General features: G+C 41.9%; 1 protein-coding gene across 2 annotated transcripts in view; it reads right to left on the bottom strand.

Moving 5' to 3' along the window:
* adamts14 (ADAM metallopeptidase with thrombospondin type 1 motif, 14) overlaps positions 1-16,802 on the bottom strand; it is a 188,368-nt gene that overhangs the window by 106,235 nt on the left and 65,331 nt on the right. For both annotated transcript variants that reach the window (XM_078530690.1, XM_078530691.1), the window contains exon 4: positions 15,828-16,024. In XM_078530690.1, coding sequence (XP_078386816.1) covers positions 15,828-16,024 — 197 coding nt within the window. The remainder of the gene's footprint in view (positions 1-15,827; positions 16,025-16,802) is intronic.

Here is a 16,802-nt window from a genome sequence, read left to right as displayed (position 1 = left end):
CCAGACCTCCCTGTCGCTTGCCATTTCAACACTCCACCCTGCTCTCATGCCCACATGTCCGTCCTTGGCTTGCTGCATTGTTCCAGTGAAGCCCAACGCAAACTGGAGGAACAGCACCTCATCTCCCAATTAGGCACTTTACAGCCTTCCGGACTTAACATTGAATTCAACAACTTCAGACCATGAACTCTCTCCTCCATCCTCACCCCGTTTTTGATCCCCTTTTTTCGAATAATTGTTATATATTTTTTATATATATATTTTTCTTTCCCCACCTATTTCTATTATTATTTTTAAAATTTATTTCCATCCATTGTTTTATCTCCACCTTTTTGCCTATTTCAATCCCCCCTCTCCACCCCCACTAGGGCCATCTGTCACTTGCTCATCCTGCTTTCTACCCTTAATGTCACCATTAGCACATCCTTTAGCTAATATCACCATTGTCAACACCCCTTTGACCTTATGTTTATGACATCTTTGGTAATCTCTCCTTTGCCTCCACCTATCACTGGCCCTCTATCCACCTGTCCCACCCCGCTTAAACAGCTTATATTTCACCACATTTCTATTGCGCTTTAGTTCTGATGAAGAGTCATACGGACTTGAAACGTTAACTCTGTCTTCCTCTCCACAGATGCTGTCAGACCTGCTGAGTTTTTCCAGCAATTATTGTTTTTGTTTCAGATTTCCAGCACCCGCGGTATTTTGCTTTTATTCAGAAGTTGAAGTTCAACTTCAACTTAAATCAACCTGGGATAGCGCCTTGGTCACAGAGAATGTTGTTTCGAGGGGCACTCTTTTTCCTGAGGGGCCAAAGACAATCTTATTTCTGGTGATGAAGTTCCAATTAGCCAGCATTTTTTCCAGGCATGGTGATCAACCTAACAATAATCTGATGGGCCTTCTCCAGGTAGCTAGAGAGGTTTGCGATCAGACAATTCAAGTTGAAATCATGACTTTTGACACAAATTTAGTTATGGCAGTTAATTTTCTGTTGACATGCAGACTAAAATCAAGATCACAGTGTAATTGGGGAAAATTCCATGCAGAACCACTTCCATTTAAAGTAGTCCTATATAATCTAAACTTGCCATCATAGTCATTTACAGCACAGGAGGAGGTCATTTGGTCCATTGAGTTAATGCCTGTTCTCCATACAGCAATCCAGTCAGATCCATTCCCTCACTCATTACCGCCATAGCCCTGCAAGTTTATTTCCTTCAAATGCCCATCGACTTTTCTTTTGAAATCACTGATTGTCTCTGCTCCTTTATGCACAAAGACTTCCAGGTCATAACCATGAGCTGAGTAAAACATAATTCCATTTGGTAAGGAGAGCATGTCTTAGTCTCACTGGATGTAATATTTATCCAAATAATGAATTTGGCAAAATAATACAGTAACTGTGATAAATCTACACTATAAATTTCCAGCCACAGAAGTGTTCATCAATCACATCTAAATGGTGACAGATTAAAGAGCTCTGTGATGCAGAGAGATCTGTGTGTCCTAGTGCATGAATTGCAAAATGTTAGTATGCAGGTGCAGCAAGTAATTAGGAAAGCTAATAGAATGCCAAAGTATATTACGAGGGGAGTTGAATACAAAAGTAGAGAGGTTATGCTTCAGTTACTCAGGGCATTGGTAAGACTACATCTGGAGTATTGGGCACAGTATTGGTCTCCTTATTTAAGGAAGGATGTAAATGCAGTGGAAGCAGTTCAGAGAAGGTTTACTAGACTAGTACCTGGAATGGGCAGGTTGTCTTATGAGAAAAGGTTGGACGGGCTAGGTTTGTATCTGCTGGAGTTTAGAAGAGTAAGAGGTGACTTGATTGAAATATATAAGAGCCTGAGGGGGCTTAACAGGGTGAATGTGGAAAGGACGTTTCTTCTCGTGGGAGAATCTAGAACTAGGGGTCACCCATTTAAGACAGAGATGAAGAGATTGTTTTTCCTCTCAGAGGGTAGAATCTTTGGAATTCTCTTCCTCAAAGGGCAGTGGAAGTGGTCTTTGAATATTTTTAAAGCAGAGTTAGACAGATTCTTGATAAGCAAGGGGTGAAAGGTTATGGGGGTAGGTAGGAATGTGGAGTTGAGGTTACAATCAGATCAGCAATGATCTTATTACATGGCAGAGCAGGCTCGAGAGGCCAAGTGGCCTACTCCTGCTCCTAATTTGTATGTTCATATCCAATCATTCATTCTATTCCCTCACATAGCTGTCAATCAACACTGCCATCCTAAACTGGATTGGTCTTTGACCTCTACCAGATTGAACTGCCTAAATCAAGGACCTGTTGTGACAAATCAGAACAAATTAGCTCCTTTATTTACATAGATTGGCAGCCATTTGCAGGGTTCAAACACAGACAATGCTTGTGTAACAAGTTCATGGGTTAGAATTTTCAAAATGAAAAGTTTAGATAAGCTAAATATATTACAGTCACACTTGCTAGAAATCAAGCTCAAACATGTAATCGTTGAATCGACTTGCCATCAGAAAAAAGTACCTCCATCGCTTGCAGAAACAGCCAATAGGAACAAACATTAACCCAAGGTGGTAAAAAGGTGCAAAAACAGAAATACTGGAAATACACAACAGGTTGATCAGCATCTTTAAAGAGAGAAGTGTTATAATATTTTGGGTGTCTTGCCCTTCAGTGGGTCTGATGATGGTGAACATGCCTGAAGACAGGTAGACAGTCAGACACCCACACCCCTGTTTTTTTTCTCTCTTATAGATGCTGACTGACCTACTGTTTATTTCTAGCATTTTCTATTTTTATTTAATTAACCCCATGTGCACTATGACCAACAATAAAAAAAGCTAAGTTTGTAAACTATCAGGCAAAAGTGTTTACTTTTGCCAAAGTGATAAATGTTTGATTTAATCTTGCTAGACACCAAGGCCAAAAATATTACATATGCTCAAAATATAGCTGGAAGCTGGGTTAATAGAGTTGCAGTTTAGAGAGACAAACTCTGATGGAGGAAATTGTCTTTTCTTGCCCTGGGCTATTATGGTTTTATCTTAGAAACACAACTCCCTCTGATGATCTGGTGACTTAGCTAACTTTCAATGGCCCGTAACTTCGGCGCTCCCCAGCGTTGGATTTGGGGGGGTACCCCAAAGATGCGCTGGGGAATCCCTCTGGCAAGCGTTTGCACTGCAATTGCCCAGAACTGCTAACTTCTTCTGGACAATTGCGTTGCACTGGGAACCATCCAAAAATGCGATTTAAATCGCAAACTTCAGTGGTTCCGCCGGGGTTATATCAATGGTTACCCAGAAAAAGTTGGAAGAATTAAAACCTCCTCTAACTTCTGGGCAACTATTTTACAGACCCAGACTGACCCCATTGGACTCCCCCACGCCCCCGTCGTGGGACTCCCCCCAATCCCTACCCCCCTCAACCACCCCACACTCCCCACCTCCCCCCCCCACCTCCAACCACCGACCTCGGACCCCAACTCCCCCCTGACCTCTGGACTCCCCCTCCCCGTTCCCTCAATCTCAGACTCTCCGATCTCAGGTCATCCCCCCTTGGACAGCAGCCCCCACCCCCACCCCCACCCCCCCCTCCACCCACCCGACGACCTTAGGACACCTGCACCCCCACCCCCGACCTCGGGACACCAGCCCTACCCCCCATCCCATCTACTTACCTTAGAAATTTACCTTCTCCCTGGCCTGTCAATTCCCCTGGCCCTTTAAACTTACCTGCTTTACGGCAGCAATTGCTGTAAAAAGGGGGTGCAACCTCTTTGAATATGCTGAGGGAATAGCTGAATAGACTTTTCTGGGGCCTGCCAGGGTTCTTTCGATACAGACCCCAAGCAGCTCTGGCAAACGGAAGTGGCCACGTAACTTTCAACACCAGGTAAGTGTGCATTTATTTCTTCTAATTTCTGCGGGCCAGCACTTTCCGATGCTAGTCGGAATTTACGGCTCAATATATGCTGGAGTGCAGTTGTCATAGGAATGTAGGCCAAACTCTATATGAAGTGCTGAGTTGTAATCACTCGCACAACTTCAATGCATCTGTTTGAATTAGTCTTCGGCACACATGTCTATTTATGGAATTAAAATGGCGGCTCAAATTATCCAATCAGGAGGTCGGGAGACCATAGTATACTTACTAACTCACTTTCTCACGGGAAATTGCAAGAACTGCCATTTAATTGATACTTCAGTATTTAGCAATCTAAAAGGACTCTGACCACTATAATTAACTTATAAATCCCATCATTCAGCTGAATAGATGGGCAGAGTTATAGTCGCTATTTATAATGAAAATTAAAACTTTTCATTTTTAAGTGCTAAGTATGTAAAGTGTTTTCTTTAAACAGCCTTTAGGACTATAATCCAAGAAGCTAAAACTAGCAACTTGACCACTTGCATGATTAGGTCAATTTTTAATTTAAAAAAAACATATTTATGCTATGAACAAAAGTCAAAGAACTAATCGACATAACTTTGGGCTATCTCACCAAACTTATGATAGGACTCCGAATGAGAAAAATAAACCAAAGCTCAAAAGTCCTCAGTTTCATACACACCTAAAATCGCTCTTGTTAATCAATCACACCTTGAAGATGCTTTTGGCTCCACAACATGACTTTATTCTTTGATTTCACGAAACACATGATGGAAGGGGAAAGTGAATTTTCATGTGTAATAAGACAAGCATATAATTACATAATTATGCATAATTAAAATATGGATTTGAAAAGAGTTTATGCTAAGGAACGTTCTAAAATTTTGAGCGTAAAAATTATAGTTGTAACATCAGTAAACAACTGCTATGCTCATGATATTCTGTTGTTCACCATTTTCGCAGAACAACTGGCTTATTTTGAATGAATGGATTGATAGCCGCATCAAAGTAGCAGTCAGAGAAATGCTATGTAAACACATTACATAACGTTACCTAGCATGTACAGCACAGAAACAGACTATTTGAACCAACTGGTCTATACTGGTCTTTATGTCCCGCACAAGCCTCATTCAACCTCTCTTCCTCTAATCCATTAGCATTACTCTCTATTCCTTTCTCAATAGCTTGCTTCCCCAATAAATGCAGCAAGCTATTCACCTCAAAATACTCATGATAGCCAATTGCACGTCCTAACCCAGGGGTTCCCAAACTGTGCATGAGCTTTGAGGCAATGGTGGCCATGGAGCTTGAACTGAGTTTTGACAGCTGCAAGGTCCCTTTAAATGCTTGTGTTTTTTTTCTGTTGGTTGGCATGGCCTAATGGTCTGTTCTCTGAGGCTGCTGCCACCACAGCCTTTAAAAATTTGGTCTTTGCTTTTTTTTTATAGATAAACTCCCATCTCCCCGCTCAACAACTCTTCCCCTGCCTCCACCTCCCCCGCACCCCCCACCTCCCCCCACACCCCCCTACCCTACCCTGCTCAACAACCCTTTCCCCCAATTTTCACTCGGGGTCACACAAAGTCTGAAGCATTAAAACAGGGTCACATCGGGAAAAGGTTTGGGAAACACTGTTCTAACCACTCTCTGGGTAAAGAAGTTTCTCCTGAGTTCCCTGTTGGATTTATTAGTGACTATCATATTTATGGCCACTAGTTTTGATCTCCTCACAAATAGAAATTTCATCTCTACTCTGCCCTATCAAACCCTTTCATACTCTTAAAAACCTCTATTAGGACACCCATCAGCCTTCTCTTTCCGCAAAAGAGCTGAACACCTGCTCAATCTTTCCTGATAGTTAAAGCCTTTCAGTTCTGGTGTCATCTTTGTAATTTTTTTTCACTTTTTTCAGTGCTTCTATATCCCTTTTATAATAGAAACATAGAAACTAGGAGCAAGAGTAGGCCAAGTGGCCCTTCGAGCCTGCTCCATCATTCAATATGATCATGGCTGATCCTCTATCTCAACGCCATATTCCCGCTTTCTCTCCATACCCTTGATGCCCCGAATATCCAAAAATTTATCAATTTCTTTCTTGAATATACTCAGTGACCCAGCCTTCTGTGGTAGAGAATTCCACAGGTTGACCACCCTCTGAGTGAAGAGTTTTCCTTAGCTCAGTCCTAAATGGTCTGCCCAGTATCCTGAGACTGTGGCCCCTAGTTCTAGACTCCCAACCAGGGGAAACATCTTCCCTGCATCCAGTCTGTCTAGCCCTGTTAGAATTTTATACGTTTCAATCAGATCCCCTCTCATTCTTCTAAACTCTAGTGAATATAGGCCCAGTCGAAACAATCTCTCCTCATACGACAACCCTGCCATTCCCGGTATCAACCTAGTGAACCTTCGCTGCACTCCCTCTATGGCAAGTTTATCCTTTCTTAGGTAGGGAGACCAAAACTGCACACAATACTCCAGGTGTGGTCTCACCAAGGCCCTGTACAACTGCAGTAAGACATTCCTACTTCTGAACTCAAATCCTCTTGCAATGAAGGCCAACATACCATTTGCCTTCCTAATTGCTTGCTGCACCTGCCTATTTACTTTCATTGACAGGTGTACAAGAACACCCAAATCCCTTTGTACATCCATATTTCCCAATGTATCACCATTTAAATCATATTCTGCCTTTCTGTTCTTCACACCGAAGCGTATAACTTCACATTTATCCATGTTATACTGCATCTGCCATGAGACTGGAGACTACAGAGACTGGAACTATGTATGGTATTATTCCAAGTGTGTCTTAATCAAGAATCTATTCAACTTTAACAAAATGACCAGGATTTTCATGAAGTCAGATCGACTCCAGAGGCTTTAAAAATGGAGGGCGGGACTCAATTCAAGAAATCCCGTCCCCATTCCTGGCACTGGCAATTTTCGCCGTGCGGGATAAGGTGCAGGTAGCAAGCCTGCACTCTGCATTTCTTACTTGGCCGGTTCCACTGCGGGGCTAGGCTTCCCATACTCCCCCCTGCGATTTTCTTGGATTCTGGCCAGTTTCTCGAGGGCTAGTGATTCCTGGCCCCTCAGAGGAGTTATGTCTGGATTCGGGAATCTTTTAAAAGGTAAGTTTAAAAGCTCTTATCCATACCCCCTCTCCAGGTCCTCCATGTCCCCTCTATGCCCCTTCTATACATCTTTCATTACCCCCACCCGCAAGGGGTTAGGTGGCCTAACAGCCTTTAATACATCTGGGCCAGAAATCCCAGGCAGGCCTGCTAACCAGACCACCTTGGAACTCGCAGGCCCCCGTGGCCGTCTCTGCGCTGCTTCCAGAGTCTTCTGGCGCAACTTGATCCCACCCTCACCTCCCTGGAGTGAAAATAGAGTGTGCAGGGACCGTTTATATGGAGATGGGTCTGCTCAGTTGGGAAACTTCCCAACTCAAGTTTCCCGCCTCATTAGCAAAAATCTGGCCCAACCTCTCTGCTCTTCAATTCTATCCCTTTCGAAAGGGATTCCATAACCATTCTCCACGAAAGTCGTTAGCAGTAATTTCATGCTATAAGGATCATTCTGGTAACAACGAATTTTTAAAAAAACTTCTGGTCACGGGTCCCACTGGAGTCTGACTCAACCACCAAAATATGGCAGTAACAGCAGCAAAGGAAATTACTCAAAATCGCAAAACTGAAGGTCACAGGCATTATGTCCAGCTGTCTGCAAATGTGTTTCAGATCATAAAACTATCTGTGGGAATGTGATTTTATGAATCACATGAGATTCATTCACACAGTTTATTATATCATTAGAACCCCTCTTTGTGTTACCCAAATGCAGCACTGTCACTCAGCTGCTATTGTAATTATATGCAGAGAGCTTGTTAACCTTTTTAGCTACGCCTGACTACCCATCTTACTTCCCAAGTTAATGAGCGGACATTACAATTAGTTTATATTTTTTTCAATTAATTAAACCCTAAATTTCAAAACAGAGCTTCCTGCTAAAGCACCATTAGCAACTGGATTCCATTGTATCATAATAATCCTGTTTCAATCCTAGAACTTGTTTCATTTTTAAAACCATTGGTAGTTATTTTCCCGCTCACCTGATCTCTGCTGATGATGTTCCTGGTGGGATATTCTTGTCAAACTATCCTTGGCTCTCCACTTCAGAGTTCCCTTGCTAAGTATCCAATGCAAACTGATGAAGCAGTGCTTTCCCCTCCTTTCCAGTTTTTACAATAGAAGTGAGATTCAAGGCATACAATCGGTACACAGGACTGTCCCCAGCTCATTCACGTTCTGAATTGAACAGAACATTGCTATAGTGGTTAGACTGATTTCAACATTTCACCAACAGTGTTTCTGGAACTGCTTTCATATCCACAGCACGAAAAGGAGCCACACTATTCAAATTAAGGCATATGACATAGTCATGAGCAACGTTCCCTCTAAGTTCTATGGCAAGCCACACAGCGACTTGAAAGTTCCCGCACAGGCTACACAAAAACCAGCTCCTTTGGATTACTACACATGTGTATTTGCACAACAAAATTTAAAAGGGCTGGTACACTTAAACAATTCAGGCGCACACCACATAAGAAAAAAAGTATATTGGTCATGAGAAGAGAGAGAAATTAAAACAAAAGCCTGCTCTCCAAGTTGCACTGCACTGCTGTTAGCTTCACAAAATGGCATTTTGCTGTCTGCTTCACCATTCATTTGCATTGAGTGGCGTGAAGTTGCTGTATTTGCACTGTAGATACAAACTAAACTCATCACGGAAAGCCAAGTCTTACCCTGACAAGCGCAATTACCCTTAATATAATTACTGCCAATCAACCTCACTGGCACTGAAAATTAACTATTAAAAGTGTGGTTTCATTCACAGAATCACACAGTGCAGAAGACACCCTTCGGCCCATCGAGTCTGCGCCGACACATGAGAAACACCTGACCTACCTACCTAATCTCATTTACCAGCACTTGGCCCATAGCCTTGAATGTTATGACATGCCAAGTGCTCATCCAGGTACTTTTTAAAGGATATGAGGCAACCCACCTCCACCATCCTCCCAGGCAACGCATTCCAGACTGTCACCACCCTCTGGGTAAAAAAGTTTTTCCTCACATCCCCCCCTAAACCTCTTGCCCCTCACCTTGAACTTATGTCCCCTCATGACTGACCCTTCAACTAAGGGGAACAGCTGCTCCCTATCCACCCTCTCCATGCCCCTCATAATCTTGTACGCCTCGACCAGGTCGCCCCTCAGTCTTCTCTGCTCCAACGAAAACAACCCAAGTCTATCCAACCTCTCTTCATAACTTAAATGTTTCATCCCAGGCAACATCCTGGTGAATATCCTCTGCACCCCCTCCAGTGCAATCACATCCTTCTGATAATGTGGCGCCCAGAACTGCACACAGTACTCCATCTGTGGCCTCACCAAGGTTCTATACAACTCCAACATGATCTTCCTACTTTTGTAATCTATGGCTCGATTGATAAAGGCAAGTGTCCCATATGCCTTTTTCACCACCCCACAAACATGCCCCTCCGCCTTCAGAGATCTATGGACACATACACCAAGGTCCCTTTGTTCCTCAGAACTTCCTAGTGTCATGCCATTCATTGAATACTTCCTTGTCAAATTACTCCTTCCAAAGTGTATCACCTCGCACTTTTCAGGGGTAAATTCCATCTGCCACTTATCTGCCCATTTGACCATCCCGTCTATATCTTCCAGTATTCCTGTTCCTTGAGGTATTAATTGCTGGAGATTTTTAAAATATATATTTTTTCCTAAATTTTTCCTTTGTGTCTTCTTTTTCTTTCTCATCAATTATTCTTTCCCTCTATTTCTCTTTACCTAATATGACATTGAATTCACTCCTCTAATTTACACTTCCTTCTCTGGTGTTTCTGCCTATTTCTCAACCCTCCAATCTCATTGCATGAGATATACAGTCATTTGTTCTGTTCACTCAGGTCCCAGATGCCCCATTTCCCTCACAGGGCCATTATCAGGCTGCAATTTCCGCAACTTGCAGACAAGAAATTTAAAAACCTAAATGCGCAAGGCAAGTAGATGTAATGCAACAGCAAAATTTGGATCACTATTTATTATTAATCCTCCACTGCCAATTTCTGCCACTTTGGAACCTACAGCTTCAGTTGACTCCCTCCAATTCAATGTGCTGTTCCAGCCCACTCTCGGTGCTATTTCAGCAGCTCTCACCCATGCTCTCCCACTCCCTCTGCTACTTCAATGGAAAACAAAGTAGTGGGTGAGTCAGAACTTTGTAAAGGTCAACATGGCAAGAGCAAAGCCACTCTGCTCTGCCTCACCCAGAACAGATCTCTACCATTCCCAGCTAGAGCCTTTTATCCATATCACTACCCTTTTATTATCAGGGAAATTATAAATTCAACTAGCAAAGAGAGCATTCATTCAACTGATTTCAACTTTCTTTATAAGTCTTACATAAGGAACTTTATCAAGCACCTTCTGCAAATCTGAACAGCTATTTCCACTGGATAATAATGACAGATGTAAATATCTCCTTAAAGAACACCATCAGATTTGTGAGGGATGAACTGCTGCTTCTAAATCCATGCTGACAACCTTATATTGAGACTGATAGCAAATTATGGATATCCGGGTAACCAGTCCATAATTTCCATCATGATACGTTCTTTTCTATGGAAGTTTCAATTTTGAATAAGCAACAACTTATATTTATAATAAATATAAACAGAAAATGCTGGAAAATCTCAGCAGGTCTGGCAGCATCTGTGGAGAGAGAAACAGAGCTACCGTTTCACGTCCTTATGACTCTTCTTCAGAACTTACATGTATACTCTGTCTTTAAACTAATAAAACATCTGAAGACGTTTCACAGGAGCATTATGTAACAAGGTATGACACCAAGCCACATAAGGAGATATTAGGTCAGATGACCAAAAGCTTGGTGAAAGAGGTAGATTTTAAGGCGTGCCTTCAAAGAGGAAAGCGAGGTAGAGAGGCAGAGAGCTGTCTGGAGGCAATTCCAGAGCTTCAGGCCTTGGCAACTGAAAGCACGGCCACCAATGGTAGTGCGGCTGAAATCAGGGATGCTCAAGTGCGGCCAGGTAGTCTTTGCACTGATGCCAATTTGTGGCCAGAAGCTCATTTCGGGGTCAAATATGATACCAAGGTTGTGAACAGTCTGGTCCAAAAACATAAATCATTGAACAATAACCCCAAAACAGATGAATCAATAATCTTTAGTTCATCTCCAAAACAACCAAAGGTGATCCAAATCTGGTGTTTCCCACCTCGACAACTTATGAGTCTCAATTTTACTGCATAAACCCTTGAAAATTATCAACTCAAGATTAATCATGTCAAATCCAACATTGCTGTTTAGCCAACGATCGATTGCAATATCATGGTGCTAATCATTTCTAGACTGAAACTGTGCTGGGTTAACACCACCCTTACAACAGTAGGCAAAGGAATTTCACCCAAATACATCAAGCACCCTTACTCTAATAACAGTGCATTTTCACTACCTAAATAGTGGTTTTAACATAGTAAAGTTACATCAAAAGTACGAATATTTAAAAACCTGTCTCTACTACTCGTCACATACATGTTATTATTGATTTGCACTGACTCAAAAGCAAACAAACAGCCTATGCAAATTCATAGATACTTAACCACCTCTATGGAAACTGAAGGTGATCATCACTGAAACAGCAATGCATATAACTCTTCACCCCCATACTCACACAAAAAAACATGGACAGTTGTGAGCCATAATGATTCTATGACCTCTAAGAGGCTTGTCTCTTTTAATGCATGATATTTCTCCATCCTCAAAACATGGATAAGTCAGGCAATGTAGCAGCGGAAACATGCCAATCCCAACTAATCAGATGAAAGCTCTGTAATCCTGCTACAGTCAGTGGTAAATGGTAGTAGACAATTAAACTACTAGCTTCTCAATGATGATAGATCTCTGCATGTCAGTGCAAAAGACAAGGCTGAAGCCAGAATTGCCATGTAGATGATCCACCTGGGCCTCCCCTTGAGTTTCCCACCATTACAGAAACCAGGTTTCAGCCAATTCGATTCACTCCATGTGAAATCAAGTAAAAGCTGAGCACATTGGATTCAGGAAGGACTATGGGGCTCAACAACATCCCGCCTATCGAGCAGAAAACTTGTGCTTCAGAACAAGCCACACCTCAGGCAAGCTGTTCCAATACAGCTACAACACTGGCATTGACAAAATGAAAAATTGTCCAGGTATGTCCTGTCCAGAAAAAAAACAGGTCAAATCAAATCTGTTCAATTACAGCCTACTGCTAGTCTACTCTAAATCATCAGCAAATTTATGAAAAGTGTCATTAGTAGAGCTATCAAGTTGCATGTACTCACCAATAACCAGTTCACTAATGCTCAGTTTGAGTTCTGCCAGCACCACTTTGTTCTTGACTACAGCCTCATTCCAAACACAGACAAAAGAGCTGCATTCCAGTGGTGAGGTAGGAGTGACTGCCATTGACATAATTTAACTGAGTGTGGCATCAAGAGCCCTTGTAAAATTGAAGTCAATGGAGACAGGTTCTCAACTGGCTGGAGACATAACAAGCACAATGGAAGATGGCCGTGGTTGTTGGAAGACAATCATCTCAGCCCTCGGACATCACTCCAGCTGTTCCTCAGGGCAATGTCCTATTCTCACCCATCTTCAGCTGCTTTATCAATGGCCTTCCCTCCATTGTAAGGTCATAAGTGGGGATGTTCCCTGATGACTGCACAATGTTCAGTAAAATTCGCAACTCCTCAAATAATAAAGCATTCCCTGTCCCCACACAGCAAGACCTGGACAACATTCAGGCTTAGGCTGTTAAGTGGCAAGTAACATTCGCACCACATAAGTGCCAGTAATGACCATCTCCAAGAATAGATGATTTAACTGTCTCCCCTTCATCACATGGATTTCACTGGTGCAAGAAGGCAGCTTACTGCCACTACTTCAATAGCAATTCAGGATGGGAAAAAAATAAATCCTGGCTTTGCAGCGATGCTCACATTCCATAAATAAATAAAAATCACACCACCTCTCAACCTTCTCCTTTCCAGTGAGAATGTGCCCAAATACACAATCATTTCTTATAATCCAGTTCCTCTGTCTCCTCAATCATTCCGGTTACTCTCTTCTGTATCTTTTTCATCCCGATAACCTACGAATATAGGAACAAGGACTAGGAGTAGGCCTTTTGGTCCCTCGAGCCTGCTCCACCATTTAAAAAGATCATGGCTGATCTGATAGTAACCTCAAATCTGCATCCCACCTATCCCCAATAACCTATCGGCCCCTTGCTTACCAAGAATCTATCCACCTGTGTCTTAAAAATATTCACTAGGGGGCGGGATGGCCTACTCCTGCGTCTAATTTGTATGTACCTATTCTCATAACAAACAAACACATTTCTGCACCTGATGATCCACTCTTAGCTGGGGCTATTTAAGATGGTGCTAAGTTAATCCAAAGCACTTCCATGCATGTGGAAGAGAAAGGTGGGCCTTTTTCTTTTCATACTAATTCTTTTCACACATAGCACCTGGTAGCAGACTAAAATGGAAAAGGTCTCATTATTATTGGTTAATTTCTACCTTCTTCCTGATTTTGTTTCAGAACTTTGTCGTAATCCATACAATGTCATGGTCTAGAAGTCACCAATCAAGACTGGTCTTTCCTTAAATCAAGACTCAACATAGCTTAAGTTTAGCAGTTAAATGAGTTGATCAAACCTATGCTAGTAAAAGTAATCTTGACTCCAATGACTAAAAATGCACACCAAGTAGGAAAGTGGCATTAGACTTGGTAGGTCATGTGGAGAAAAGTACAGGGATCAACTTGAAGGATCAAGTGGCCAATCTTCCATGCTATAATTATCTATAATTTCTTGGCAAGAAACTTCAGACTTAATAGTTCTGAAAACAATGAGGAAAAACATAACTAAAAACCATCAGGTTAGGATATAGAAAAGCACACACAGAAAGAAATGTCCTTAATGAAATAAATTAATCATGTTGATTTCCACTGTCAGACTACCAGGTTTACCATAGATCTTTTGTTGTCTTCAAAAATCAGAGTTAATTTTGTGGATGTACCCATGTATCGTATTTGTGAAATTCAAAATTTCCAAAATCACAATTTGATCTACTTTTAATTACTATGTGAATATGATGGGGAATGAGAGACTGCAGACATTTATATGTATTTATACATATAGCAAATGATAATTAAGCACATTGGTCTTGAATAATATCTGTGCACTTAACCCAGTCAGTTCTATTTTCTCCTCCTGCCATTTTAGTGAAGGTGCTAATTCATTTAATTAACAGTTCTGCTACAACAGCTAAGAGAGGGTGAATATGCTATTTACTCAGCGTAACTCCAAATCTAGTGAGAATGCAGAAAAAGAAAAACATAGTATAATTCTATGACACATAGCATATATAGCAATAATAAAAACAAAAAGCTAAAAGCTACTGCGGATGCTGGAAATCCAAAACAAAATAAAAACAGAATTACCTGGAAAAACTCAGCAAGTCTGGCAGCATCGGCGGAGAAGAAATCAGTCAACGTTTCGAGCCCTCATGGCCCTTCAGCAGAACTGAAGCATAGTTTCAACAAGGGAGAAATATAAATTGGTTTAAGGTGGGTGGGGGGGAAGAGACACATTGAGGGTGTGGTGTGAGCAGATAATCAAAAGATGTCAGAGACAAAAGGGTCAAAGAGGTGTTGAAGGTGGTGGTCTTTGTCTGAGAAAAGTGCTAATTAAGAATGCAAGACAGGATATTCAAAGTACAGCTCTAGTGGGGGTGGGGTGGAAAGACTAAAGGTTTTAGTTTTAGATTTAAAAATAATGGAAATAGGTGGGGAAAGAAGAATCTATATAGATTATTGAAAAAAAAGGCAGGTGGGGGGGGGAAAGAAACGGGGTGGGGATGGGGGGAGGGGGAGTTTAAGATCTAAAGTTGTTGAATTCAATATTCAGCCCAGAAGGCTGTAAAGTGCCTAGTCGGAAGATGAGGTGCTGTTCCTCCAGTTTGCGTTGGGCTTCACTGGAACAATGCAGCAAGCCAAGGACAGACATGTGGGCAAGAGAACAGGGTGGAGTGTTAAAATGGCAAGCGACAGGGAGGTTTGGGTCTTTCTTGCGGACAGACCGCAGGTGTTCCGCAAAACGGTCGCCCAGTTTGCGTTTGGTCTCTCCAATGTAGAGGAGACCGCATTGGGAGCAACGAATGCAGTAGACTAAGTTAGGGGAAATGCAAGTGAAATGCTGCTTCACTTGAAAGGAGTGTTTGGGCCCTTGGACGGTGAGGAGAGAGGAAGTGAAGGGGCAGGTGTTGCATCTTCTGCGTGGGCATGGGGAGGTGCCATAAGTGGGGGTTGAGGAGTAGGGGGTGATGGAGGAGTGGACCAGGGTGTCCCGGAGGGAACGATCCCTACGGAATGCTGTCAAGGGGGGTGAAGGGAAGATGTGTTTGGTGGTGGCATCATGCTGGAGTTGGCGGAAATGGCGGAGGATGATCCTTTGAATGCGGAGGCTGGTGGGGTGATAAGTGAGGACAAGGGGGACCCTATCATGTTTCTGGGAAGGAGGAGAAGGCGTGAGGGAGGATGCGCGGGATATGGGCCGGACACGGTTGAGGGCCCTGTCAACGACCGTGGATGGAAAACCTCGGTTAAGGAAGAAGGAGGACATGTCCGAGGAGCTGTTTTTGAAGGTAGCGTCATCAGAACAGATGCGACGGATAGCAATAATATCGTTAAACAAAATAATTTACAGGATAAGATACAAGCATGTGAAATTAAACTATTACTAATAAATCAAGTGTGAAATATAATAAATAGTACAACAGACCACTTACAATATTCATTAGTGTCAGAACATAATTCTGCACATGCTCTTTTCCATGGAAGCGAACAACCGAATCATCTACAGCCAACAGAACTTCTATGTTGTAGTCATCTTTCTTTGCATGTCTTCTTTTTCGTGTCGGATGACTTAGTTTCCCCTCAATGATGTCTAGAGAGTTTGCAAGGTCACCAACAGCAAATTTCGGGGCTTTGGAGGAATGAAGTTAGTAAAACAAAAAAATCAGTATTGCTTTTATAATAAATTAATTGACGTGCAAATATTGTGAAAATCTTACTACAAAAATATTTGATGTGCAAAAAAATTACCCAGTCAGTTTACTCGTTGTCAATAAGGTTTATAAACCAGGGCTAGCAACAATTAAGGAACTCAACTTAATATTCAAGTTATGGTTTTTGAAACACAGGCATTTTACGTTTAATTCCAAACTTACAAGATAATTATTCTATTTTAACAGATGCTTTCCTTTAAAGTCATTAAAACTGAATTTCAGTATAGAAGTATGCTGCTTAGAATTCTAATGTTTAATGATGACAGTTGCAATCAGTAATGTGTACCATCAATTACTCCAGCATGTGGAACTAAACACTCATTCATGCATTGTGAACTATGCACTTTAAGCAGAAGAGTAATATATGAAAAGTCATCTGCTGGTATTCAGGTACATTACAAAAGTAGAATAAAAGAAGCATAGTCTGTTCCTACTCATAATCAACATAGGGATACATTAAGCAAAAAAAATCACTTAGCTATTTAACTAACAACTATTTATGCAGAAAGGGGTGCGCAGACAAGAGGCTACACCTGAGTGAGATGTAGATTGAGTGAAGAGTTCTGAATTTGGTTCAGGGGGAATTTAGTGCAGAGGGGAGAAGAAGTGCTCCTTTTTCTACTTTATTTCGGCCTCCAGTAGTTGGTGAGTTTCATTCCTTGTTTCCAAGCTAGATGAGTGCAACTTTCTATTACT

This window comes from Cetorhinus maximus, chromosome 27 (assembly GCF_964194155.1).
Source record: "Cetorhinus maximus chromosome 27, sCetMax3.hap1.1, whole genome shotgun sequence".
NCBI lineage: Eukaryota > Metazoa > Chordata > Chondrichthyes > Lamniformes > Cetorhinidae > Cetorhinus > Cetorhinus maximus.
This window is presented reverse-complemented; position numbering and strand designations above follow the sequence as displayed.